Source organism: Neovison vison, chromosome 6 (genome assembly GCF_020171115.1).
Source record: "Neovison vison isolate M4711 chromosome 6, ASM_NN_V1, whole genome shotgun sequence".
NCBI classification, from domain to species: Eukaryota; Metazoa; Chordata; class Mammalia; order Carnivora; family Mustelidae; genus Neogale; species Neogale vison.
The window spans coordinates 212,731,264-212,758,701 of NC_058096.1; the positions used below are offsets into that span (position 1 = coordinate 212,731,264).

Sequence of the window (27,438 nt, forward strand, 5' to 3'; positions counted from 1 at the left end):
TCTTCCTGAAGGTCCTGATGCTCCAAGGCTGCGGACCCTGGCATGGAGGGGGCAGGAGGCTTGGATAGGGTGCGTAGGCTCCAGGAGCCCCCTGCAGAGCTCTGGGGGCTGTCCCACAGTGGTGCCTGTGGTATGGCCCGGGATCCCTTGATTGAGCATCTGTGGGCACCAGGAGAGGGTACTGGGTGTGGGATGAGCTCTTCGTCTAGGTGGAGTCTCATGGGAGTACAGCTGGATCCCAGGGCCTGACGGGTCTTGCATCTGTCCCCACAGGCTCAGAGATGCCTGCAGCATGCGGCGCAGTGGGACAGCCCTCTCCTTCCTGCTAAGCGAGGTGAGTGGGAGTGGGGCTGGGCTGTCCAGGCCATGGGGGTGGGGCTCACAGTACCTCTCCTAGTGGAAACATCTAGAGCTGTCTGGGGACCTATTTACAGACAGGGAAACTGAGTCCCAGAAAGGTTACTGGGAGTCTGGGACTCAATCACACTCCACTGTCCAACCCAGGGCTGCAGCCTTGGCTTTTAGGGGCAGGAGTGGGCAGTGGAGGAGGAGGGAGCAGCAGGGACCCTTTGGGCTCTAGATGCAAGGTTTTGATGGCCCAATGAGAGGAGGCTTGGATGCCCCCAGTCCAGGGAGTGCATGAGGTCACACCTTTGGGGCAGAGCCAATGACCTCATTCTGGGGAACTGAGATAGTGAGCAGAGAACCCAGCAGGAGCTGACTTTAATTGGAGTCCAGGCTGGTCACCAATGCCGGAGTGACTGATAACCTCTCTGGGGTCCTGTTTGCTCATATAAAGAAAAGGGGCTAACATTGTGTGGGTTAAGGGAGGTCGGGATGCTCTGGTACCTGTAGTCAGCAAGGTCCCACATGCATTGGTTGACTCATTGATCCACACCCCAGCTGTCTATGTGAGGAGAATAAAGATGAGGGTAGTCCCAGTTTACACTTGATCTTAGCCAAAAGGCCGAGAAGCAGTCCCAGTTTACAGATGAGGAAACTGAGGCACAGAGAGGCTAGCCCGCCCTCAAAGTGAGGGGCCAACGGAGATTTGAGCCTGGGCCTTCAGGACCCTTGTCTGTGCTCTGAACCCCACTGCTGAGCTCCCCCAACTGCTTCAACCACCCAAGATTCTTCCTGTTCCTCCTTTTTTTTTTTTCCCCTAAGATTTTATTCATTTATTTGACAGAGAGAGAGAGCAAGCAGGCAGAGAGGCAGGCAGAGGGAGAGGGAGAAGCAGGCTCCCTGCTGAGCCAGAGCCCAATATGGGGCTCAATCCCAGGACCATGGGATCATGACCTAAGGCAAAAGCATATGCTTAACTGAGCCACCCAGGTGCCCCCCGTTCCTCCTTTTTAACATGGTGTGTTGCGAGGCCCTGGTCAGGCAGCCCTGATGAGCCCTGGCAGCCAGCTCCTTCTCTGAGCCGTAACTTCCTCCTCGGTAAAGTGGGGACCCCCTAGAGCTCCCCTCAAACGCTCAATTTACAGCATCAGTCATTCTACTTGTACATGGAACGCCCACTGAGTTTGGGGCCCAGCTTTGGGCATGGGGGCCATGGAGGCTCATAGGCTGGGGTGACAGATGTTCAACTAAGGAAAAGGATAAAATCTGGGGATGGGTGAGTGGGAATGAGACTGCCCAGGCTGGGCAGGAAGGTGACATTTAAAGATTTTTTTTTTTTTTTTTTTTTGGACAGAGATCACAAGTAGGCAGAGAGGCAGGCAGAGAGAGAAGCGGGTGGGGGAAGCAGGCTCCCTGCTGAGCAGAGAGCCCAATGCAGGACTTGATCCCAGGACCCTGGGATCATGACCTGAGCAGAAACAAAGCCAGAGGCTTTAACCCACTGGGCCACCCAGGTGCCCGGGACTATGGCTTTTAAAAGAGTAGATGAAAACAGGCAGCCACTTAGGGGGAAGAGCTGGGGGAAGGGCTTTCCCTGTAGAGGGCCTAGCTCCTGCAAAGGCCCTGAGGCAGGTATAGGTGGGGCTGGGGAGGTGGAGCTAGGGAAGACGGAGGAAGGTGAGAGGCAGCTATGGGTGGGGACTCGGCAGTTAGGGTTTGTCCTAGAGGCTGGACTTGGGGTGGCAACCAGGGCTAGCACACATGGAGATCTTGGGGACAGGCAAGATGGACAAATCAAAAGGCAGCTGCTCAGTGTCCCTCCAAGCCCTTCCCCCTCCTCCCCTCCTGCCCCCACGCCCACTCCTGGGCTTTCTGTCCCCACTCCAACCTCTCAACGGGGAAAGCAATCAGTCTGGAGTGGCAGATTGATTAATGCTGCCGCTGAGAGGCGCGGGGGTGGGGGGTGACCCTCCCCTCTCCCGCCTGCAGCTCTCAGAGTGCCCCATCCTTACCCCAGCCTCAGTCCAGACGGGGGAGGGTTGGTCAACTGCTCCCCACAGGGCCTGTCTTACCTGTTTCACCCTAAAACCAGCCTGGCCCCCCACAAGCCCAGACCCAAACATCCAGCTGCCTCCACTGGCTCTGTTGGGGGTCACATGATGATTAAACCAAGCCCTAATTTTTTTAAGAGATTTTATTTATTTGTGGGGGGAGAGATAGAGGGAGAGGGAGAATCAGGCTTCCCGCTGAGCAGGGAGACCGATGCAATGCGGGGCTTGACCCCAGGACTCCGGGGTGCCTAGGTGGCTCATTTGGTTAAACGTCTGCTTTTGGCTCAGGTCATGATCCCAGGGTCCTGGAATGGAGCCCTGCATCAGGCTCCTTGCTCAGCGGGGAGTCTGCTTCTCCCTCTCCCTTTGCCTGCTGTTCCACCTGCTTGTGCTCTCACTCTCTCTGCCAAATACATAAATAAAATTTATTAAAGAAAAACAAGGGGCGCCTGGGTGGCTCAGTGGGTTAAGCCTCTGCCTTCAGCTCAGGTCATGATCTCAGGGTCCTGGGATCGAGCCCCACATCGGGCTCTCTGCTCAGCGGGGAGCCTATTTCCCCCTCTCTCTCTGCCTGCCTCTCTGCCTGCTTGTGATCTCTGTCTGTCAAATAAATAAATGAAATCTTAAAAAAAAAAAAGAAAAGAAAAGAGAAACAAAAACAAAAAACCAAAGTTACCTCTGCCCGGACAACATTACCAGTGGCCCTTCCATCACCCCCCAGGCTCCTACACGGTTTAATTTTCTTTCTAGTACGATGTGCTTGACCTATCATTTTGTATCTGTTGAATGAATAAACAAGTGAGTAGGAATGTAGGGAGTGGTTTCCCCATCTGGAACTCACCTTCCGCAAGAAGACAGCTGCAGTTGATAGCTCAGGGGGCCTCCCGTTCTGGGAGGGGCCCCCTGTAGCCACACACTCCACCTTCTGCTTTCCTGCACATCCTCCCAGCTGCCAGGAACCCTCCCAGGGGAGGCCTAGTGTTGAACACTTAGATTTCTACATTAGAACTCAGCTACTCCTGGAAGAGGGTTATGTTCCTATGAGGCTCGGAGTGGGAGGACCGGTTAAGCATCCTGGGTCCTAGAAGGATCAGATCCGTGCAAAGAGCTAAGTGCGGTTGCCGGGAACTGAGTCGTTCCCAGTTGTGTGACTCTCAGCAGAGCATTTCCTCTTCTTCTGTGAAGAAATGCCCTGTAGAAATACGCCACTCGGAGCCTGAACTGACATGTGTTCCTCATACCTTCTTTGTGGAACCCCCTTGCCTTAGCTCTGACCCTAATTAGCCATATTTTCTTGGACCTTGGTTTTCCCATCTGAATGATCTGATTACTGAGACAGATTAATCTGTAAGGTTCAGTGGCAGAGCAAGAGAAGGCGGGCCTGCCCCTCTGAGATCCACCTCTCCCACAGCCCATTTACTCCTTTGACACTCCCCCAGCACAGCCCCGCGCCTCCTCCCCAACGTAGTGAATTTTAAGTCCTAGGGTCAGCACCACTGACAGCTCTCAGCCTGGGACTGGGACATCTAGGGGTCTGTCCTTATATTACTAACAACCCCCAAGTAGTTGGTACCATTTTCATCCCATTTCATAGACAGGAAAACTGAGGTGGGCTTTTCCTACACCACACGGCATGGGCTGAACCCAGTTCTGCTGGACTGGAAAAGTCATGTTGCTGACTCATCAATTCATCCCCATTCTATCTGATTTTCAAATGTCTCAAGTGTTTACTCAGGGCGGGATTGCCAGCATCATCTTATTTAATGTCTCCTGCTCAGTTCTTCCTTCAAGAATTGAGGCACTAGGGGCACCTGGGTGGCTCAGTGGGTTAAGCCTCTGCCTTCGGCTCAGGTCATGATCCCAGGGTCCTGGCATGGAGCCCTGCATCAGGCTCTCTGCTCAGCAGGGAGCCTGCTTCCTCCCTCTCTCTCTGCCTGCCTCTCTGCCGACTTGTGGTCTCTGTCTGTCAAATAAATAAATTTAAAAAATTTTTGATAAAATGAGGATAATGGTATAAAATAGCCTTATTGTGCCCTTATGACCTGATCTATGAGGGATTCCCTAGAACAGTGCCGATGGAGTGTCCGTGTGCAAGAAAGGTTAGCTGTTGGTACTGCTGTTATTATCCACTTGTTTACTTATTGCATATTTTATTTTTATATTTTTAAAAGATTTTACTTATTTATTTGACAGATCACAAGTAGGCAGAGAGGCAGGCAGAGAGAAAGGGGGAAGCAGGCTCCCTGCTGAGCATAGAGTCACCCAAGTGCCCCTTATTTTTATATTTTAATACAAATATAATATGATACAATACTGTCAGAGGGAGTGTTATTGTAATAAATAGCAGTATATATCATACAATGTTATAAATATGAATATACAATGTACTAACTGATTAATAAATATTTCTGCAATGCCTACTGTGGCCCAGGCACTGTTCATATCCTGCAAGTTTGAGATCCACATCCCCATTTCTTAGATGAGGAAGCTGAGGCTCAGAGAGGTAAATTCATTCAGGGAGAAAGAAGCACTCAGGGTTGCCTGGGAGGTTCAGTTGGTTAAGCATCTGCCTTTGGCTCAGGTCATGGTCTCAATGGTCCTGGGATCGAGCCCCAAGGGCCCCACTGAGCCCCATGTGGGTCTCCCTGCTCAGCAGGGACTTTGTTTCTCCTTTTCCCTCTGCCCTGCCACCACTCATGCTCCCCCCCCAATAAATAAATAAATAAATAAATAAATCTAATCTAAAGACAGACAGACAGACAGACTCAGATACTCCGGTCCAGACTAGGAATCTGGGTGAGGGAATCTTGGAGCTTCCCCCTGGTCCCCCATGTCCAAGAGAGGCTCCCTGCCTGGGAACTTGCTTATGTCTCGCCACTGTCTCTCCCCAGAGGGTCCGGGAGTCGGTGGATTCTGGCTTGGTCCCCATGAGCCCACTTGGCAGTGGTGTCATCCGGAGAAGATTTTCAGGGACTCCACTGCTGCCCCCGCTGTCAAGCCGCCTTGGAACCCCTGGAGAGGTTGAGCCCAGTGCCTGTGTGGTGTTCACTATCGAGTCTCAAGGGGCAGAGCAAAGCCACAATCCAGACCCAGGAAGGTGAGGAGGCAGATTGGGACCAAGGGGACCAGTCTTAGGTGAGAGAGCATGCCCTGTCTAGCTGAACTTTTCTCTAACTTGTTCAGAAAACGTTTATTAAATGCCTACTGTATGCTGGGCCCTGTACTAGAATCACAGCCATGGGCAAGCAGGTGCTCAGAGGCTGATGATGGAAAGAGACTCATATCAGGTGGAGAGATCAAGGGGTCTTGGGAACCCAGAGGGGACTTCTGGCCCAGCATTGGGGAGTATAAGGTGAGGAAAGGACCACTTGGAAGAGGTGGCATCTAAGATTAGCTTGAAGGATGAAGATAAGTCAACCATAGACGTTCAGGGAAGCCTATGCCAATTAGAAGGAACAGATTGTACAAAGCCTTGGACTCAAGAAGATCAGGTATATGAAGAATTTAACACAGATCAGTGTGACTGGAGAGGAGCCTGGGGATATGGGCAGGAGCTGGACCACACAAGACCTTATGGGATACAATGGGAGGCCATGGAGAGGTTTTCAAGAGAGTGAGTTGATCAGATTGGCATTAGAAAAAATTCTCCATGACGACTGTGATTATCAAGGCTTGAGCAGTTCTGAGCAGGAGATGGTGGTACATGGATCAAGGTGGAGAGAAGTTGGCAGATTTAGAAGTTATTTATGAGGTAGACACAGCAGGTATTGGTGGGCACGAGCAGGGGGTAAAAGAGAGGGGGTACTGGTGTGGACAGCTCCTGGTCTTTGACCCTTCAGCTGTGACACTCCTTTTCATCCTTCCAACAATGCCAAGATGTGGGACACCATCATTATCCCCATTTTTCAGAATAGGAAACAGGCTTAGAAGGGGGGAGTGACAGCCAGCCAGTGGCAGAACCCATGTTCCCCACCAGTGGACCAAGTGGTCTCCCACATCTTTGGAGGGTAGGGGGCTAAGAGGAAGGGCAGTGACTGAGCCATAAAAGTAAAGGATAGAGCAAGAGTCATTTGTTTTCCATCACCCAGCAAGATGTGGCAGTCCTTGTTGAACAAGATGAGCTCAGTCAGCCTGACCCAAACATTTCCCATTTCTCCAACCTGGGGACACAACTAGGGTAGAGGGTGGATAATCGCCATGAGAAATAGTCTTGAAATATCCTTCTGAGATCGTGGCTCTTCCTGCCCCCAAACCTACTGCACCAAGTGTCTCCAAATGCCTCCCTGCCCCAGCCCAGAGCCCACACCCACCCACCCAGCCCTGCTCCTATGCATGTCTGCTTCTGTTAACCATAATAGAAAATGTTCTCACCCTCCCTTTGCCACCTACCAGGAAATTACCCCTGAGATTAGGATGCCTGGTGGGCAGGGCCTTGAGTTTCTAGAACTGGAGAAGGGAGGGGCAGGTCTGGGATTTGAGGGCAGGAATCGTGCCTGTGAGGTGGGGCCCAAGGCATAATGGGACGAATGAGATCCCGCCATTTCCGCTGAGGGTCTGGGCGTTGGTGTGGCTATAAAAGCGTGCCCCTCTCTACCCACCCCCACCGTTGGCAGCCCCAACTAGACGCAGATTCTCTGTGCCCACCCTAGGGATGCGAAGACCCTGTTACAGCCTCCCCATTTCTCTGCCCTTCCTGGATCCCTGCTCTGTGCGAGTGGGGGTTTTAGGGCTTCAAAGAGACCCCATCTGGGGCTGAATCGCTAAGCCAACCTTCCTCAGCTTGGCAGAGAAACACCATCCGTGCCTACCTCTGAAGATCAGAGCCCTTGACTCTGCTTCCAGACTCCTTGCTACGGTCACTGGGGAGGGTTGAGGACCCGCCGCTGCTCAGCTTTCAGCACCTCCTGGGCAGACGACGCTCTGGTGTGGAGGTGCTCCCGAACCCCTGTCTCTCCGTGCTTCCTGCAGCTAGCTTCTCGCGTCTCATCCACCCGGAGCCCCTGAATCTACTACCTGCTTCCCTTTCAGCACCAGGAGAAGGGACAGAGTCTTAGAGCTGGGGGGTCTTCAGAGTCCCTTCCTCCCTGGTCTTCATTCGGCATCAACAGGGAGGACAATTTCTGTCGTCTCCTCTCCAAGCTCGTGTCTTGACCCTCCTTCATCCAGCACTACAGGGGACAGCAAACCATTCTCTGCTTCGGGGTTGTCTCTAGCCCCTGTTTCCAACCTCTACCCCAAGTTATTTTTCCCTTGCTACCCTTCTGCACCATCTGGCACGGACAGCTCCTCGGTGTCAGCCCCACCTTGAGCCCCTGTTTCTACCTTCTCCCGCCTCAGCACCTCCAGCGCGGACAGCTCCTCGCTGTCGCCGCCACCCCCGGCCCTGGCCCGACCCCGGCGCAGATACTCTTGGTTCCCAGGGACGGCTCCCGCACCCTGTTCTCTTTGCTCCCTGCTCTCCCCGCTCCCTTCTTCTGGCGCATGGAGACCTCAGGGGTCCAAGAAGGGGCGGAGGCATCCAGCGAGCTGAGTCGCGCTCGCAGCCGGCAAGGCATAGCCAGACCCCCGAAGCACTTGTGGCGTCAGCCCCGGCGCCCCATCCGCATCCAGCAGCGCTTCTACTCGGACCCGGACAAGTCCGCGGGCCGCAGTGAGCGGGACCGGAGCCCGCGGCTGGGGCTCGAGAAGTCTCGGCGCTCCTGGCCCACCTCCTACAGGCGGTAGGTGGGCGGGGGCAGGGCACTCCCGAGCCGTGGGGGAGGGGCGCGCGGGGCCTGGCGGGAGTGGGGGAGGGTCCTCGCTTCTCCCGGGGCGGAGGGTCTCTGCCGCTTGGCTGGAAGCCGGTTCTTTGGAGGAAGAGAGCTGTTTTCATGTGGGGTGGAGCTGACGGGTGGTGGTGTCATGATGGCTTATGTGATTGGGTGTGCTGAGGTGCTGTCGCTTCTGAGAGTGTGTGAGTCTGAGCAGCTGCCGGCCGTGTGTGCTCCGACCCGTGGTGTGAGTGTCCACAGCCAGCTGTGTCTCTGCGTGACTGGATGTGTCTGGGTGTGTGTACACCAGTTGTGTACGTCCCTTTGTGTTTCCGCTTGTGGTGCCCATGGGCTTGTGACTGGGCGTTACTTCATTCTGACCCAGTTAGGTGTCCAAGGGTCTTCCAGATCTTGGAATGTCCTGGGATGTTTGCGGGGTTTGTGGCCATCATGAGTATCTGAGGGCACCTTGCAGATGTATGAGGACCACGGCGGGCCAGCTACAGCACTGGGGAAGGAGCCTTCTCTGTGGTCCGTCTGGGCCCCTGTCACTTGGGGAGGAGTGGAAGCCTCTTGGGGAGCCTGAGCACAGGATGTTTTTTCCACATCAGAAGGGATGCAATGGAGAAGGGGGGAGTCGGGTGGGGAGGGCTGCGCCTCCTTTTTCATATAAACCCAGGAGGGCAGACAGATAAGTGACCAAAAAGAAACACAGAGAGGGGAAACAGGGGACTTAGAGGGACCAGAGATGGGAGTCCCCGGGCTGGAAGACTGGATCTAGGAGTCCCAGGCCCTCCTTGGAGAGGAGGGGGAGCCACCTAGGCGAGATCTAGAGTCTGGGGTTTGAGGTTAGGCTGGGTGACGTCAGGGAAGTTCCTTTCCTCTCTGGATCTTGGTTTTCATTTTCTCCCACCTTGGTCCGTGGACCTTTTGGGGCCACCGACTTCTTACTTAATCAACAACCCTGACCTAACACTCCCAGCCTGGTCCTCAGCGCCCTCCCCCCCATTCCTCATCTCCTCCTGCCCCCACTCCCAGTGACTCATGATTTTCCATCTTCAAGAAAGAACAAACAGACAGGTTTGCACCCGTCTTAGGGGGAGACCCCAAGTGACTCTGGAAGGCAGGAGATCGTGTTCCTGTGAGTGTGCACACATGTGCGTGTGCATGTATATGCTGGTGTGGGGGGAGGGGCTCAGCCCTCAGAGAAGCCGGGTTTAAGGACAACCTACTGTGTGGTCCTGAAAAAGTGACAGTGCTTCTCTGAACATCAGTGTTGACAGTGAGATGCAAACATGAATCTGGTATTTTCTACATTTTGTCTTGAACTTTCTGTGTGGAAGCCTGGTTCCCAGATCTGGCTGCCCTCCCCGCTGCCCCAGGCAGATCATGTGGTCTGGGATCCTAGCATTTTGTTCAGCAAGCACTTATTAAGCATCTACTCTGTGCCAGGCCCTGTACTGGAGACCCAGCAGTGGACAAGCAGGTGTGGACAGGCTCATGGTGGAGACAATTATAGCAGGTGGAGATAGCACAGTGTGATCTGTGTTTTGATGGGGAGAACTTAGGGAACCAGGGGAGCCCAGAGGAGGTTTCTGATCCAGCACCGGGCGAGGAGGAGGTGGGAAAAGATGGGAAAAGATGGCTTGAAAGAGGTGACATCTAAGCTTAAACTGAAGGATTTATTTATTTATTTTTTAAAAGATTTTATTTATTCATTTGACAGAGACATAGCAAGAGAGGGAACACAAGCAGGGGGAGTGGGAGAGGGAGAAGCAGGCTTCCTGCTGAGCAGGGAGCCTGATGTGGGGCTTGATCCCAGGACCTTGGGATCATGCCCTGAGCCGAAGACGGACACTTACAGACTGAGCCACCCAGGCGCCCCAAACATAAGGATTTAAACCGAAGAAAATTTAGCCAGGAGGACTGAAGGGAAGGGTGTACCGAGCAGAATGAACAGAATGTGCAAAGACTCAGAGTCAAGAGGATCAGGTGTACAAACCGCTGAATACAGATCACTGTGGCTGAAGGGTGGGAGGAGGAGGCTCTCTATTGACTTCCAAGGGTTTATTGAGCACCTACTGAGTGTCAGACACTGAGGGCGCAGCTGTGAGCAAACACAGGTCCTGCCTTAGAGGGCCTGGTGGGCCAGGCAGATCCAGATCAGGTGGTCATGACAAGGAAATGTGAAATTGTGCCCAAGAGAGAAGGGTGCTCTGAGAATATTTACCCAGCTAGTCAGGGAGGGCTTCCTGGAGGGGTCATGCTCCAGCTGTGACCTGAAACATAAAGAGTCAGCAGGAGAAAAACATATGGGCAAGGGCAGGGGATGGGATGAACCTGGCTGGTTCAAAGAAAAGTAAGGAGGGGGATGAGTCTGGAGCAGAGTGAGCAAAGAGGAAGGGGTTAGGGAGGGTCAGATCTCAAAACCTCAGAGAGGTATGGATTGAGATGGAAGGCAAAAGAGAGCCATGGGAAGGGCCTGGAGCAGAGGAGGGTGAGATCTGACCCATGTGAGCATCTATACATTAACTCAGCCCCTGCTCTCCTCTCTGTCTAGATTCTCCATGGAGGTGGGGCAGGGGGGAGGCACCCTGGGTGGCTCAGTCAGTTAAGGGTCTGCCTTCAGTTCAAGTCATGATCCCAGGGTCCTAGGATCCAGTCCCTGCTCAACAGGAAGCCTGCTTCTCCTTCTCCCTCTCCGTTTACACCTTCCTGCTGCTCATGCTCTCTGTTTCTCCCTCTCAAACAAATAAACAAACTCTTTTCGAAAAATAGATTCTCCATGGGGACTTGGGCAAGTCATCTCTCCTCTCCAGACCTGTTTACTTGTCTGTAAAATGGGCATAACAACACCCACCTCCCGCCTCACTGGGGCCACTTGGTGGCAGAGGAGGAAAGCATCTGCCAAAAGAAGAACTGTTTCAATGGAAATTCGAGACAGTGCTAAGGACACTAGACTGCTGGGCACTTCCTCAGGTCAGGCAGGACACAGGGACAAAGTTGGGATGAGGGTCCTCTTTCCACCCCTCCTTCAGTCTTAGCCCCTTCCCGGGCTGGGTTTGGGGCCTCCCAGAGTCAAGCAGACCAGGCTTCAAATGCTGAGTCTTGGCTCTGTGGCTCATTTTCTCCATCCCAAAATTATTAATAGAACATTACTGTTAAAACTTTTAATAAAATATTTAAAGTTGAATCTATTAATGTTTCAAACCATTAAACTATTAAAACTCTTGATAAAACATTAATGTCAGAGTAGCCTCTGGGACTTCAGAGGGGATGGAGTCAGTTAAGCATTAAGTGGGAGAGGGGTCAGGCTAGGGAGCCCTCTAGGCTGGGCTTGAATGACCCTGGCACTGCCACTCAGGGCTATGTGACCCCGAGCGAGTGACCACCACCTCCCTGTGCCTTAATTTCCCCATCCACAAAATGAGCGTGATAGTCCCCATTTTGCAGAGTTGCTCTGAAAATCAAATTACTTTTACATGCTCTGCCCTGGGCTCAGCTCCAGGCAAGTAGGAAGCTGTCTATATTGATGCATTTTGTCTTAGTTTTCCATTTCATGTCTGTGACTTCCGGGGAGCAACTGAATCTCTCCGTACCTCAGTTTCTCCTTGAGGACATGGGACCCTTACAAGCCCCTCCCATGGGGCTGAGGTGGTATGGAGGCTCCTCTGACCCTGTCCCCAGTGCCTCCACCAGACGGATCCTGGCAGCCTCTATCCTCTGGGGACTGGCTATAATTAGGTCCAGTCACAGCAACTAGAGATGGTATTTTTGACTTTGGGACAGCGAGTCTGGTTCCCACCAGGTGTCCGGTTGCAGGGCCATGGGGGCAGAAGGAGGTTCCCAGCCAGGTCCTTGAGACTCTCTGCACTCCTGGGCCCCAGTGTGCCCCTTCTCTGAGCCTCCATTTTCTTACCTGTACAATGGGGACAATGGGATGGTTGGGAGTCAGGAGAGAGTCAGAGTCTCCTCCCTGTGGCATCTCAGGTTGCCCCACCGAAGCTCTAATCACCCCCATTGTATATCACATTCCCCTCAGAGTGGTAGAAGTGTGGGTGCCATTTGCCTAGGGATCCCCAAAAATGCATGAAGTCCCCTGGGATAAAGTCCAGGCTGGGGAGAGGGTGTCATCCCACAGCAGGGACATAGTTGGACTTAGAGCTTCTGTGTGGCCTCAGCTGAGAGGCCCAGCCTCCTTGGGCCTCAGCTGCCTCTGCCTAAGACATAGGCATTCAAGGTCCTGCCCTCAGGTGTGACATCCTGAGACTTGCTATCTTTTTCTGTGGCATGGGGCAGGGCCACCCCAAAGCCATTCAGAGGATAGAGCACCTGCTACAGACCCCAGAAAACCCTCCAGAATCTCCCTTTCCAGGTCCCCTGGGTCCTTCCCGAGGCAGGGGTAGAGGCAGCTGATGCTTCACAGACGGAAGAGCTGGCGGGAGTGGAGTGCGGATGTTTGTTCAGTAGAGACAGCGGGAGAGGGAAAAGGATCCAGAGACAGGGCCTGGGGAATGTCAGAGCGGGTGGGGGTCACGTGAGGACTTGTGGAGGGGGACTGGGAGAGGGGGAGCTGGGTTCAAACCCCTGCTGTCCAGCAGCAAAGCCACGTGCCTGTTACTACCTCTCTGCCAGCCTCAGTTTCCCCACCTGGTAAAGGGTTAAGGGTTTGTAGTTTGAGGGGCAGCCCCTGGTGGCTTCAGGCCTCATTTTCTCCATATGGAAAATGGGCAAAGCGATATTGGAAACACTGCGTGGGCTCTGGGCAGCCCCTCAGCAAACTCCGTGCCTCGGTGACCCTCTCGCAATGGAGGCCACTTCCCTTTCTGACTTCCGCATTTCACTCTCCAGCCAAGTTGTCAACCCAACAAGCTGCCCTAATTAGGGCCATGTTGACAGAGGGAAGTGTCTAAGATCCGGGTTCTGGGACCCACAGGGCCACCCTCGAAGGGAGGGAGCAAAGAGTTGCTTCCAGCCCAGTGCCTCAGTTTCCCCATTTGTCCCGGTAGGGGCATCCAGGAGAGGTCCAGCGGCGAGGCGGAGCCGGTGCGCCCTCTGCCCCCTCCCCGCCGGGCCCCGCCCCCGCGGCCGTCCAGAAAAGGTCCCGCGCAGCCGGCGCTGGGTTCAGCCTCCACGCGGTCTTGGCGATGCAGGGACCCCCCGCGCCCGCCCCGGCCCCCGGGCCCAGCTCCCCTCGGGGATCCCCGCGCGGCTCCCCCGGGCTCTTCAGGAAACTCCTGGTGAACCAGAGCATCCGCCTGCAGCGGCGCTTCACTGTGGCCCATCCGCTGTGGTGAGGCGAGACGGAGGGCCCGCCGGGGGTCACCAGAACGGCTAGGCTGGAGGTGGGAAGGGCAAAGTCAGGGACAGCTGGAGCCGGGTCGCGAATCAGGGTAGGGACGCTCTGCCCTGCCCTCTCTTTCTCGGTATCTCTCTCCTCCAGCCCTATCTCCGTCTCCCGTACTTGGAGACTCTGTCTTTCTCCATCTCTGTCTCCCTCCACTCCTCCACCTCCTTCCACCCGCTGCTCGTACAAATGCCCCGGGGAGCAGCGTCTGTCCCTTTCCAGCTGTATGGCCCAGAGCAGGACGGGCTGAGGCTCACGTCTCCTCCTGACCCTTAGCCTGCCGGGGGCAGGAGGGCTGAACGCCCCGCGAGTGAGGGGAGGAGGGAGTGACTCCTCCCCTTGTTCTCGCTCCCCAATCAATCCCGGAGCCTGCAAGGAGACGGCCCCAGGGGCCAAACACTAAGCCTCCGGTGTCCACAGGGGAGGACGGGATTTGACTGGGGGCCTTCGAAGTAGGCTGTTCGCAGTGTGAGAGCTCGAGTTGCGTGTCCCACGCAGAAAGGGGACCCGCGTGGTCTGGGAGCCGGTTCCTCGCAGCCCCGCGCGGTGGCGTCCTGGAAAGACTCCATCTATCGTTCTGGGTTCTAATCCCGACCCCTTCAGGAAGCTGTGACCTCGTGGGGCGCGGGGGCGAGGCTGGGGTCGGAGGTGTGGCCTTGTGGGCGCCGACTGTGTCTGGCGCTTTGCTCTGGATTCGTGCCACACTGGCATCCATTTGATAATTTGGCACCTGCCGGCTCAGGGACTGAAGGTCTCTTCACCAAGGTCACACGGCCAGTGACAGCTGGCAGGGTGGAGGCAGTCGTGACGGGGGTCCTTGATGGCGCCCTTTCAGTCCGAGAGGGGCGCGGTGTCCCAGGTCCCAGAGAGCGCCGGCAGGGCACCAGACACCTGCGAAGAGGGGTCCCTGCGGAGGGTTCCGAAGAGAATTCAGGGGCGTCGGTGGTGAGCCCTCGGTCCCAAAAGGTGAGGCTGGAAGAGGGTGGGTCCCTCCGAGGCCCCCTTGCCTCAGTTTACCTATCCAGTCGGAAGACAGACGCACGGTTCCCACAGTGCGCGCGCCCTCGTCCCGCGCCGCCCGCGTCATGGAACCACGGTCTGACCCCACCGCTCCCGGCTAAGTTTAGAGCAGAAAGAAAAACAGCTTTTCTCGCGGCGCGAAAATCCCTGCCTGGCCCTTAACCCTCCGCACCCATTACCTGGATTCTAATCCAGCACCCTGTTGCCTCTCCTCAGTTTCCCTATTGATCCATAGGTTTGCTCTTCCAGAAACTTTGGGGAGAGGCAAGGGAGGTGTAGGGAGTCGCCACTCCCAGGGCTCCCCCTCCGAGCAGGTTTGGGTATCCGCTGCCGCTAGCCTTCCTGGGCGTCTCTTTGCTAGCTTCCGAGCTCCGGCCTGGGCAGGGGAGGGTTAAGAGGCACCCGTTCTTCAGGGTGACGTCAGGAAGCGGGCTCGGAAGCCCCAGCTGTCAGGGGATTCGCTAGGAAGCGCCGAATTCGAAAAGGCTAGAGAGCAGCCGGACATAGCCGACTATTTCCGAAGATACCCGAGTGGGACCGGAATAAGCCGAATATGCCCGATTCGGGCCGAGGGCTACACGGGCTTGCTCGGAAACCTAGCGCAGCCGGATTTCGGTGAAGATGCCCGTATGCATCCGAACCTGCCTGAGCACCATCGGGCGACGTAGCCGGACCTTACCGAATTCGCGAGACCGAACCTGTCAGGATCAGGGCAAACGTGTGTGATGAGACCCAGCTCAGGTCAAACGTGGCTGTACGTGACCGAGACGGACCGAATCCAGTCGAACTGGACAGAATCCTGTCGGAATTCCCCACTCCCACTGCCATCTGAGCCGAATCCCCTGCCCCGAGTCTTCTGGCAGGTGCTGATCCCGGCCGGTGGACTGGGATGGGGTCGCTTGACAGGGGACCAGGGGTACACTGGCCCTTGGCCAGGAGCCCTGTGTCTTGGGCGGTCCCAGGTGTCTTGCTGGTTTCGCCTCTCCTGTCTATCCCCTTCTCCCTTCTCCAAAAAGCCAATGACTCCCACACAGGCAGCTCCTCTCCCCGGTCGCTAAGTCTTCTCTCTCCTACTAACTCCTCTCCTGAACTTCTATTTCCTCCCGCCCCTCCCACTTTTTCTCTGATCTGTAATCCCAGAGGATAGGGGTATAGTCCCCTTTACCCAGTTCGGGCGTGGTGTGGCCTGACAGAGACACAGGGCTGAGAGCTGGGAAGGGGTGTCGGGGATTATGGCAACAAGGGGCACTGGGGGGAGGATAGCGCTGTGGGCACAGGGCACAGTCTGTGAAAGGCCCAGAGGTAAAAGAAAATAGGCAGATCCTTTGGGCCTAAAATGAAGCAGTGGTGGGGAAACTGAGGACAAGACCAAGTGAGCTGGGAGCGTGGTGACACAATTGGGACAGGGCCATACAGAATGAGTGTGGCGGCCTGGAAGCTGGGGGAGAGGACAAGTGATCCAGAACATGGCCAAAGGGGGCTGTGGGAGGCTTGGAACATGTCAGATCCAAGCTGGACCCAGGCCCCCTCTAGAAAGGAAAGCCCAGGAAGTCGTTTCCAGTCCCAGTGAATTTATCATGTGATATAGATCTTAGTTTACTCAGTAGTACAGGCCCACAGCGGCAGTCCGCTTGTCTAAAAACACTCTCAGGGAAGGAGTATGCCACATCCATATTAGAGAGCAAGTGGTTGATGTCCAGAGAAAGGCCTAAACCTACCCGTGGTCACACAGCCACTTGGGGACAGACCTGAAACTCATGTTCTGGGGTCCAGATTGGTCCCAGGGGGAAGGGCTCTTGGGTTCAGATGTGGAGACAGAGGAATGACGGGCACAGGGTCCCTGGGGGGGGGTGCGACTGTGGGGCCGGTGGACAACCTAGAGGCCACTTCTGTCCAACCCACCAAAGCTCCAGGGAGGATGTGACACAATGGGTGTGGGCCACAGCCAGGCATCTGCACGCAAGGACCCGCGGCTCTGACCAAGCCTAATCTGCCTTCAGCTTTGACCTGGAAAATGGATTCTCATGCGGCAGAAGCACCCTGGACCCTCAGGTTGGGCCTGGCCTTGGCCGGGTCATCCAGGCCGCTGCTCAGCACAGCCAAAGGCGAGAGTCCTTCCTGTACCGCTCCGACAGCGACTATGAACTCTCGCCCAAGGCCATGTCCCGGAACTCCTCTGCAGCTAGCGATCTGTGAGTCCAAGCCTGGCGGGATGACACCTCCCGGTTCCTCCCTCCTTCTTAATTCCTCCACTCTGCACATCTCCTTCAAATGGTCATTTGAACTGGGCTTTGAGGTTTAAGGAGGTGTTTTCCAGACAGCTCACTCATGCCGTGGAATATGGGGAGAATGAATCCGAGAATTATCTGTCTTTGACTTGCCCCTGGGGTTGGGTGGCAATCTGGAGACATTAAACCCAGTTAGAGGCAACCGAAAAACACCTTGGTCTGAGATTCTTGGTAGCCATAATGAAAAGAGAAATACAATAATTTCCGCTCTGCCTCTATTAAGATCTCTGCCGCCCCTGGTTCCCTAGTTGTGAGATGGGAATTGGCCAGAGGAGATGCTTTCAGGGAAGAGTTAGGTGAGGGGAGCTCAGGGACTAAAAGGACACCCAAAGGAGAGTCATGAGGGGAGGGCGCGCTCAGCGGAGGGCATAGTATGGGTAAAAGCTGGAAGATGGGAACCAGCGTGAGGGCTTCTCCTGGCCGCCCTTCCTGATGTCCCGTCTCCCTTCAGACACGGAGAAGACATGATTGTGACGCCCTTTGCCCAGGTGGGTGCCCACCCTTTGTCCCTCCTCCCGTGAGCCAAGCTGGCAGAGCCGACCCCTGCTTTCCATCGCTGATCACTACCCTTCCGACAGGTCCTAGCCAGTCTGAGGACGGTTCGGAGCAACGTCGCAGCGCTCGCCCACCTGCAAGGCCGCGGGGCAGTCAAGTACGCAGGGGGCGGGGTGGGGGCGGGGCCTGGCGGAGAGAGGTGGGGCACCGGGGCGGGGCCTGCAGAAGAGATGGGCGGGGCTGGAGGAGGGGTGGGACCAGGCCTCGAGGGGCGGGGCCTGAAGACATGGTGTGGCAGGCTGAGGCAGGGCCCGACCCGAAAGAACACCGCCAGCTACTCTGGGGGGGAAGGGATGGGGTATGCTGGGTGGGGGCGGGGCCTGGGAGACTTGAAGGCGGGGCTGTATGAGTGACGTAGGCCACCCCTACCGCAGGCAGGCATCGGTTGAGAACACCCCAACTGGCAGTCAGCCTCCTCCACCTACAGGTAATGTGCCTGCTCCCACTCCCTCCTCCCACTGCTGGACAGCTGTGAACCTCCTCTCCATGGTGACCTACTCCCCGCATGAGTCCTTAGGCTTTGCTAATTGTAGTCCCCAAAACACCCTTGGGGATGGAGTCTTCCACGCTCATATTACAGATGGGGAGGCCGAGGCCCAGGGCGGGCAGAGACCTGCTCACAGTCACACAGCTACTTGGGGATAGATCTAGCACTCAGGTCTTGGAGTCCTTAATGGCCTTATTGGGAAGGGCTCCAGGGTCCAGATGTAGAGACAGAGGCATGAGGGGCGTAGGGACCCCCAGGGGGGTTGAGGCAGCCCCTGACCAGCTTGGCCCCCAGAGGACACTGGGCAGAAGCTGGCTTTGGAGACACTGGACGAGCTGGACTGGTGTCTGGATCAGCTGGAGACACTGCAGACACGGCACTCAGTGGGGGAAATGGCCTCAAACAAGGTGAGGAGGACCAGATAGCCGAGATCATTTGCCTCTGCCCACAGTGTCCCCATCATCACTGCCCTCACCTTCCCCTGCAGTTCAAGCGGATGCTGAACCGGGAGTTAACTCACCTGTCCGAAACCAGCCGCTCTGGGAACCAGGTGTCCGAGTACATCTCTCAAACCTTCCTGGGTGAGCTGTGGTGGGTCACTGCTTGGGCAAGATCATAGAGGTAGGAAGCAGGAAGGAAAAGAAAGATTTGTATTGGGATCTCAATCTTGGGAAGACAGAGCCAGACATGGACACCTCCAACCCCACGGGTCAGAGACGGACCACAGGGAAGAACAGAGGGAACTTTCAGGAGGAGGAGGAGATTAAAGCTAGGGTTCTGAAGCCTGTGTAGAAGTTTTCCAAGGGGGACATGGAGTGAACATGGAGACAGCTAGGTCTCCAGTTTGCGAGATGGAAAGAACATTTGGCTGTTTGGGGGAACTACTGAACCCCAGGTACCGAAGGGCAATGTCAAAAAGAAGGGGGTCCCTGAAGTCAGCCATGAACGGAGGAGAAAGGTAGTTACAGGCGAGAGAGACTTTACTCCAAGCTTACTTTGATCTAGGTAAAAAGGCAATAGGTTGACCCTGAGGCTTGGCAAGGTCCAGGACCTGACTCTAGGCAGGATGAACCCAGCAGGTCTGAATCAGTTTCCCTGAGCCCTACTCTTTTCTGTCTACAGATCAGCAGACTGAGATGGAGTTGCCTAGGGTGACTCCCATGGAGAGCCCAAGGCCCATGTGCCAGATCAGCAGCCTCCGTGGGCTCCCCCACAGGGCCAGCCTCTCTGCAGCCACCGTCCCACGCTTTGGGGTCCAGACTGACCAGGAGGGGCAGTTGGCCAAGGTGGGTCCCCAGCTGGAATCCTGAGACTCGAGTCTGAGTCATGACTCTGCTTGTTTGGGGGCCCTGTCTTGGGCTTCAGTTTGCCCGCTTGTCTGCTGGGCAGGTGGGGCTCAGTGTAGGACCTGGGGCATGCTGGGGGGTGTCAGTGGTCCAGGGGCTGAGGAAGGGGAGCTGGAGTTAAGCTCCAGTTCTGCACATTCTAGGAACTGGAAGACACCAACAAGTGGGGGCTTGATGTGTTCAAGGTGGCAGAGCTAAGTGGAAACCGTCCCCTCACAACCGTCATGTTCAGCATCTTTCAGGTACCTACCTGCCCTTGGCTTCCAGGGCATCTGGAGTTTCTTTCCATCTCATCTTCCTACCCCAAGACCTCCGGGGACACTCATTTTCAAATCCTCCCTGATACCCCTGAATGGCATAATTTAAGCTGCATATTGAAGGTCGGATAGGAGGTCACTGGGTTGAAAAATTCATTGCCAACAAACCTCAGCCCCGAGCCCCGCCCTGAAGAGACCCAGTCTTGGAGGAAACAGCTGGATACCCTCAGCCTTGTGAGGTCAGGGCTAGACCAGAGGGGAAGGACAGGGACCAAGGGAGTTCAGAGGGAGAGATGGGAGGGCATCTTGGAAGAGCGGGTATTTGAAGGTTGGAGAGGGGTTCAGAAGGAGAGAACGCATAGTGCGTGCTGCTGCCCAGAGGCCAAGGCCTTGACTGGAGGCCTGTGATGGGCCAGGAACGGGACCTGCTCAAGACATTTCAGATCCCAGCGGACACACTTGTCACCTACCTTCTGACCTTGGAGAGTCACTATCATGCCGACGTGGCCTACCACAACAGCCTCCATGCCGCTGATGTAGCCCAGTCCACGCATGTGCTGCTGGCCACACCCGCCCTCGAGGTACTACCCTGAGGCTATAGGCAGCCAGGGTGGGTGCTGGGGGCAGAGCCCACCCCTTACCTCTTATGCCACGCGCCTGTGCAGGCTGTTTTCACAGACCTGGAAATCCTGGCTGCCATCTTTGCAAGTGCCATCCATGATGTGGACCATCCTGGGGTCTCCAACCAGTTTCTCATCAACACCAGTGAGTCATGGGGTGGGGCCCTACCTCCCCTGTCAGTCATGTGATCTCGGGCCCACCCATCCCTGTTGTGAGCCCAGTTTCCCTGTTTGTTGAAAGGACTGAGACCATCCCTCCCTTAGGTGCTCAGAGTAGTTCCAGGTACACAGTAGGTGCTCAATAAATGAGAAAATAACCAATCTGGGGCCACAAAGATTTTAAAGCTCAGAGTCCTTTGAGGTTTCTGAAGAACTCAGTCAAATAATTATTGGGTGTCTCAGGTATACATCCTTGGAGAGCTGGGGACAAAAGTAGAGACTTCTTACTCGATGACCCTGGAGTCTAATAAGATGGCGACTTAGTTGTTTAATCAACCAGAGCTCAGTACACACTGTCTCCTTGGCCATGCCAACCAAGTTCTTGAGGAGTCCCCAGTCTCAAGGAAGCAGAGCCGAACACAGATGCCCCCAGCCCTGAAGGCAGGGCTGGGCTAGCTAAGGGGAAAGACAGAATTCTAGAAGGCTTCCCAGTGTAGAAAGGCATTAGAAGCAGGGCCTCCATGGATGAGTAGGAGTTTGCCGAGGGCTTGCGAAACCTACCATTGGGTGGAGTGGGCAGGTGGATAGGTCTTGATGCTGTCTGCCTCCCCTGAAGACTCAGAGCTTGCCCTTATGTACAACGATGCCTCCGTGCTGGAGAACCACCACCTGGCCGTGGGCTTCAAGCTTCTGCAAGCCGAGAACTGTGACATCTTCCAGAACCTCAGTGCCAAGCAGCGGCTGAGTCTGCGCAGGATGGTCATCGACATGGTGAGGCCATAGCTAGGAACGGAACGGGGTGATCTTGGGCTGGCGCGGGTTCAGCTGGACCTGGCCATGTCTCCTTTCTGAACCTGAGCTTCCTCTGTAAAATGGGCTAATGACCAGTCAAGCCTGGGGCGAGGCTCGCCAGAATTAAGTTCTGGCTGCCCTTCATACACCAAGTTTCTGGGGTTTCAGGTACTGTTTTTTTCTGAAACATAAGTCTGCCCATTTGATATTTTTCAGATTCGAAGACGAGAGTAAGTTTTGGTGTTTTGTGCCTCAATTCATTAATAATAATATATGTAGTTATTATTATATATTTATTATGTATTATTATGTTATTATTATATAATCATATAGAATATTATTAAATTATTTTTAAAAGCTTTTATTTATTTATTTGACACAGAGAGATCACAAGTAGGCAGAGAGGCAGACAGAGGGGAAGGGGGAAGCAGGACCCCTGCTGAGCAGAGTGCCTGATGCGGGGCTTGATCTCAGAACCCCGAGATCATGACCTGAGCTGAAAGCAGAGGCTTAACCCACTGAGCCACCCAGGCACCCCAGGATATTATTATTATTTTAATTAAGCAGGCTCCACACCCAACATGGGACTTGAACTCACAACCCTGAGATTAAGAGTCACATGCTCTAGCAACTGAGCCAGCCAGGTGCCCCTCATTCATTAACCTAACACGCATTTACTGGATTCCTATCGTGTGCTTGCTGTGCGCCAATGACCAGTAGAGTTCTGGCCTTTATAAGACTCACGGACTGTGGGGGAGATGGAACCCCAGGCCAAGTCATGATGGGAGACCTGGAGACAGAGTTGGGGGCGGGGCTGTTCATAGCTGGAGAGGGGTCCCCCCCACTCCCTGGAGGGAACATCGCAGTCAGTGGGGTGCATGGTGTGGAGGGCCATGAGGTGGGGACAGCAGAGGGAACACCACGTGGGTTTAGTTCAGAGGAAACCAAGGGTCTGAGTGCCGAGGAATTAAAGGTTTGAGGAGGTGGAGTTAGGGGCTTGGGCAAGAGGTACCCCCAGTGGGCGCAACGTTGAGGCAAATGGGAAATTTGGGGAGAATTTTTGAGATTTTTATCTGAGCCACAGAGAAGCCTTTGGGCTGCCTGTGGATCGTTCCTGCGCTGGCTCTGCTTGGGGGCACCCAGTTAATTTTTTTTTTCAGTTGAGTTTTAAATGGTGTTTAGAGCTGAATTTCCTTCCAAATGGCTGAAAGTAGCCCTTTTGGCCACACTGTGGCCACAGGAAGGTGGTTGGAGAGCACCAAGGCAGGTCCTTTCTGACTTTAGATCCATCCGTGGCTCCCATGGCCCACTGGATAAGCCCCCTAGTCCCCTCTGAGACCCACTGCACTCCTCACCGTCTGTTACTACTGCGCACTCACTTGCTCCAGCTACAACTGCCTCCTCTCTGTTCCTCAGCTCATCCAGCCCCAGGGCCTTTGCATAGGCCGTACCCTCTGCTGGGCCTCACCCGGGCTATCAGGCACAACTCACCTCAGTCCCCAGTTTAATCTCCCTCTCCCTTGCCCTGTCCCATATGTGGGATGCTCCCCGTGATCCCAACAACCCCAGAGAAGGGACCAGTAACTCAGTCTCCCTTGTGAATCTTGTGACATCCCCCCATTTCACAGATGAGGAAACTGAGGCTCAGAGGACTAAGGGTCAGAGTAGGTGTGGTGTCTGGAAGGCGGGGAGTGAGGGGTGGAGCAGGCACAGTCCTCATACTTGTCATCCTCCCTTGTCTGCCCTCCAGGTCCTGGCCACAGACATGTCCAAACACATGAACCTCCTGGCTGACCTCAAGACCATGGTGGAGACCAAGAAGGTGACAAGCCTTGGAGTCCTACTATTGGACAACTACTCTGACCGCATCCAGGTGTGTGGCCAGGTGGGCCCCAGGAACACCTTCCCCCGCTCCGGCCCCCGCCACCCTGGTGCCCATGGCTCTCACTTCATTTATTTCTGAAACACCAACTGTGCACCAAGCCTGAAGAAACGAAGGCACCTAGAGTCCCATGCCTGTGCCTTAGCCATGACTTCCCCAGCCCCAGTTGTAAGATGAGTATGTTCATGGTCCCAGTGTCTTGGGAATGGGGTGCTATGGCCAGAGCCCTCCTGAACCTTGGTCTCCCCAGGTCTTGCAGAACCTGGTGCACTGTGCAGACCTCAGCAACCCCACCAAGCCGCTGGAGTTGTACCGCCGGTGGACGGACCGCATCATGGCCGAATTCTTCCAGCAGGGCGACCGGGAGCGCGAATCAGGCCTGGATATCAGCCCCATGTGTGATAAGCACACCGCCTCGGTGGAGAAGTCCCAGGTCTGAGGGCTCCCAGGCTGAGCCACCAGCAGACAAGGGGGGAAAGGGGAGGGAAATGGTGGGTGAACCAACCCCCAGGAGTCCTGGCTTGACCACAGCTGGCCAGGGAAGGGGAGTGGCCTCAGCATGAGGTCTGCCCTGGACTGGGCGGAGTCAGGCCTGGGACCCTTTCTCTCTGGGCTGCTGGGGGAGGGATCTGTCCTCATGGAGTTTGGAAATGTCTGTTTTGGGTGATGTGAGGGTCAGAGCTGGAATACAAGGAAAGATTTAGTAGTTAGGGGAGTCCAGAAGGGGCTGGGGACGTTCCCTAGAGGAAGGGTTGTTTGAAGAGGGTTTTGAGGGATGAGTAGGAGTTGGGAAATGGGATTCCAGACAGAGGGAACAAGCTGGGCAAAGGCCTGGAGGCTGTTCTAGGTCTAGATTCCATGGTGACTCACCACACAGCTACCCCCTCCCCCATATCAACCCGTAGGTGGGTTTCATTGACTACATTGCACACCCACTGTGGGAGACGTGGGCTGATCTGGTGCACCCAGATGCACAGGACCTGCTGGACACGCTGGAGGACAACCGTGAGTGGTACCAGAGCAAGATCCCCCGCAGTCCTGTGGATCTCACCAGCCCCGAGCAGGGGAGCCCTGACCGATTCCGCTTTGAGCTGACTCTGGAGGAGGCGGAAGAAGAGGAGGAGGAGGAAGGAGCTTTAGACACAGAGGTCTCGGAGTCACCTGACACTGAGCTTCCAGCCCCAGAAGCCAGCCCAGAGCCTGGGGCCCTACTCCTGGACAACCAGAGGACTGGGGGCAAGCCCTGCATGGACCATGAGGCCAATGTGATGGCCGAGCCCTTTGGCACCTAATGGCTCCTGGCGGATGAGTGGACCTTCCAGAAAGAGGTCCCAGGTGGCCCTTGCCTTGCCTCCCCCACTTCCACCCCCCTCCGCACCAAGGGAGACAACCAGGCTTTTAGTTAGAGGCAGAACTTAGGATCAAATTGGAGGCACTTGGCTGGGGTCCATTCTGACCCCGGGCTTTGCCAAGAGAGTTCTCCAAGGGGCTGGACTGCAGGCAGCCTCTTCCAGCGCCCTTGGGATCTCCTTCCTGGGCTTCCATCCTCGGTGTGGAAAGAGGGTGTCTACCAGGCCCCTTGTCCACCTTCTCCAGTGGTCATTCTGGAGGCACAGCCATCACTTTATCTTTTTAGTCTTGATCCCGTATTTATTGAGCATCTACTATGTGCCAGGCTCGCGCCTGTCATGTGCTTCTAGGGTTGCCCTGCATTAGGTGGTGGCGAGTCAGCCCCCAGGAGACCTACCTGTCCCCCACCCCAGGTACCTCCCCTTCATCTGCCAGGCAGCTCCATGCGAGAGAATGGAAACTTGAATTGGAGAATTTTTAGCACCAAAGCTTTGTCTAGAGCCGAACCTGGCTCAAGAGCTCTGATGTGGAGCGGGAAGAGGCAGGAAAGACAGAGCTCTGTGTCCGGAACTGTCTCTCAAGACTGACTTAGCTTGTGGCTGCCTGTGTACGGGTTCTTGCTCTAAGTCACTGTAGTTTCTGTCTTGGGGTCTCTGGGTCTGTTCTCCTGAGCCCCAGGACCCCCTGCTGGGTCCCCCTCCCACTTTCTCCCTCTTTTAGAACAGCAACAAAAGCACAGCCTTCTCTCCACACCTCCCCCCGCAGGTCTCTGTTTCTGAGGCTGCCCCCAGACTCCCAATAGGGGGAAGGAGACCTCGGAGGCTTTCTTCCCAGTCATAGTCCCTTCTGGGCCTCAGTTTCTCCTCTACGGCCTGATCCTTGTACTTGGGTAAATTGTGGTTGGAGGGTGGTGTCTGTGACCTTTCTGAAATACCTTAGAAACGTGGGGGCATTGGACGTGTCTCTGGGGTTAAATAAACCCTATTACCCAAAATTAATACCATCCCCATTGGGGATGGGGAAACTGAGTGCCAATAGGCCGTGTTGCCCGGTCAAGGCCATGGGGCTAGGAGCAGGACATTAGCCAGCAGCGCCCCCTGGCGGAGGGAGGTGCGGAGGGGAGGCAGGGTGAACCTGGGGATTCTCCTTGCCTCACTCGCTGTTCCTCAGGCTCCCGACTCGCGCTGGAGGGGCTTTCCTCGCTAGCAGCAAAAGAGGCTCCTCTGCTTAAGTATGCCGTTCTATTCCCGCTTCCAGAAGCCTCAGTATCTCCCCCACCGTCCTCTCCTCCCGGGCCTGAAGAATTATAATGGGACTCAAGTCGTGGAGCAGCCCCTCGCTTCAAGAACAGCCGGCTTCATTCCTGAATAATTCCATTGATAATTCCATTCCACTGATATAATTCAGCATCATCACAAGTAATGATCAAATTCCACAGAAGGAGAATTAAAATTCATCTGGGTCACAAACTTAGTGCATTTCCTTCCAGACTTTTAAAAGGCAAAGATTTAGGGGCGTCTGGGTGGCTTATTCGCTTAAGCCTGGGACTCTTGATTTTGGTTCAGGTCCTGATCTCAGGGTCCTAGGACTGAGCCCCGCGTCGGACTCACGCTCAGTATGGAGTCAGCTTGACATTCTCTCTCTCCCACTGCCTCTGCCCCGCCTCCCCACTGTGCGCACACCCCCCCTCAAAATAAATAATAAAAGCTTAAAAAAAAAGGCAGAGATTTAGGGGATTTTTACCTATAATTTTTCTCCCAACCCCTTTTGTTACAAGTAATACGTGTTTACTATAGAGAATTTGGAAATAATGCAAACATTTAAAAAAAGGAAAGAAAATTCTGCTATAACCTTCCTGTAGGTCATCTGCCTTCAGCATTTCACCTTATTTCCCTGTTTCTTATGTGCCCCCTTTAATTTGGGCCACGGCCATCTGTCCATCTCCTTCTTATTGACTGCACTCCACCCATGCTGGTGGTTTTCCATACCCCAAGCTGTGGCACCAACTCAGGGCCTTTGCACATGCTGTCCCCACCACCTGGATTGCTCTTCCTCCCCCCTCATCCTCACCCGTTGGGTCTCAGCTCAGCATCTGCTCCCCTGCAAAGTCCTCTTTGACCCCCACCCCCATACCAGGCTGGAACTAGTAGAAGTTCTTTGGGATTCTTTTAATTCATGTCCACTACCCTCTCCACACCCTGATCCCCATAGGTCTGGGCCACGTCCACCACTCCATCCTTGGTATCCCCTAGAGATGGATATGGACAATTTCAAGTCTCTTAACCTCTTTGAGCTTTTATTTCTTCGTGGGTAACATGGGCTCTTTTTAAGGATCACGTTATTGCAACAGGTGACATCTGAGAAGAGTGCGTCCTGAGTCGGGCACTGAACCGCCTTGCTGTTCCCCCTTTCTGGAGTATTGTTCCCCCGCTGCCTCCTCTGGGCAGCTCCTTCTCCTTCAGGTTCTTGCTCAATGTAACTTCTCCAGGGAGGTCTGTCCTAACCTCCCTAACCAAAGTTACCCTCTCTCCAATCATTCATTCATACATCTCATACCATCACAGGGCACTTACTGTGTCCACGGGTCTAGGTGTTAGGGACACCAATTCCTAACTCTCAGAGGTCTTAGATGGCTAATGGATAAATAAGTCAAATAATTATTTCTTTTCCTTTCTCTCTCTCTCTCTCTCTCTTTCTTTCTAATAAGACTCCACATCCAATGTGGAGCCCAATGCAAGGCTTAAACTCATGACTCTGAGATCAAGACCTGAGCTGAGATCAAGTGGGACTCTTAACTGATAGAGCCACCCAAGCTCCCCGCAAATAATTATTTCTCATACGGGATGTGCCAGGAAGGAAAAATATGGTGATGTGATAGGAGGTGACATGAAATTGGAACCTCTGAAAGGAGGTGGGTGTCCATCAGAGATCTGAAGGGGATGAGAGAGCCAGGTTTGGAAGGAGGTTGGGGAACAGTGCTCCAGGCAGCGGGAACAGCAGGTAGAAAGGTCCTGAGGCAGGATTGCCCCCTGGAACCAAAGGGAGCATCTAACTGGAGGAGAAAGATGAGATGGGGAGGTAGTTGGTGGGAAGTAGGTGGCTAGGGGGCCTGGGCTGTGAGGTGGAGTCTGGGCTTTACTCTAAGTGGGATGGGACTTAGAAGGGTTTAATCCCTTTCTCTCACCAGCT

General features: G+C 54.8%; 1 protein-coding gene across 1 annotated transcript; it reads left to right on the forward strand.

Annotated features, from left to right (window-relative positions):
* The first annotated feature begins 327 nt into the window (after window positions 1-327).
* Window positions 328-26,274, forward strand: PDE4C (phosphodiesterase 4C). Its single transcript, XM_044253920.1, is given in 15 exon segments — window positions 328-334; window positions 5,288-5,493; window positions 16,514-16,705; window positions 17,253-17,289; window positions 17,380-17,448; window positions 18,083-18,250; window positions 18,331-18,424; window positions 18,966-19,129; window positions 19,333-19,431; window positions 19,863-20,027; window positions 20,112-20,211; window positions 20,842-20,996; window positions 22,768-22,890; window positions 23,150-23,332; window positions 23,805-26,274. Coding segments are annotated over 14 exon segments (2,106 nt in total). The 5' UTR covers window positions 328-334; window positions 5,288-5,323; the 3' UTR covers window positions 24,192-26,274.
* The last annotated feature ends 1,164 nt before the right edge of the window (window positions 26,275-27,438 follow it).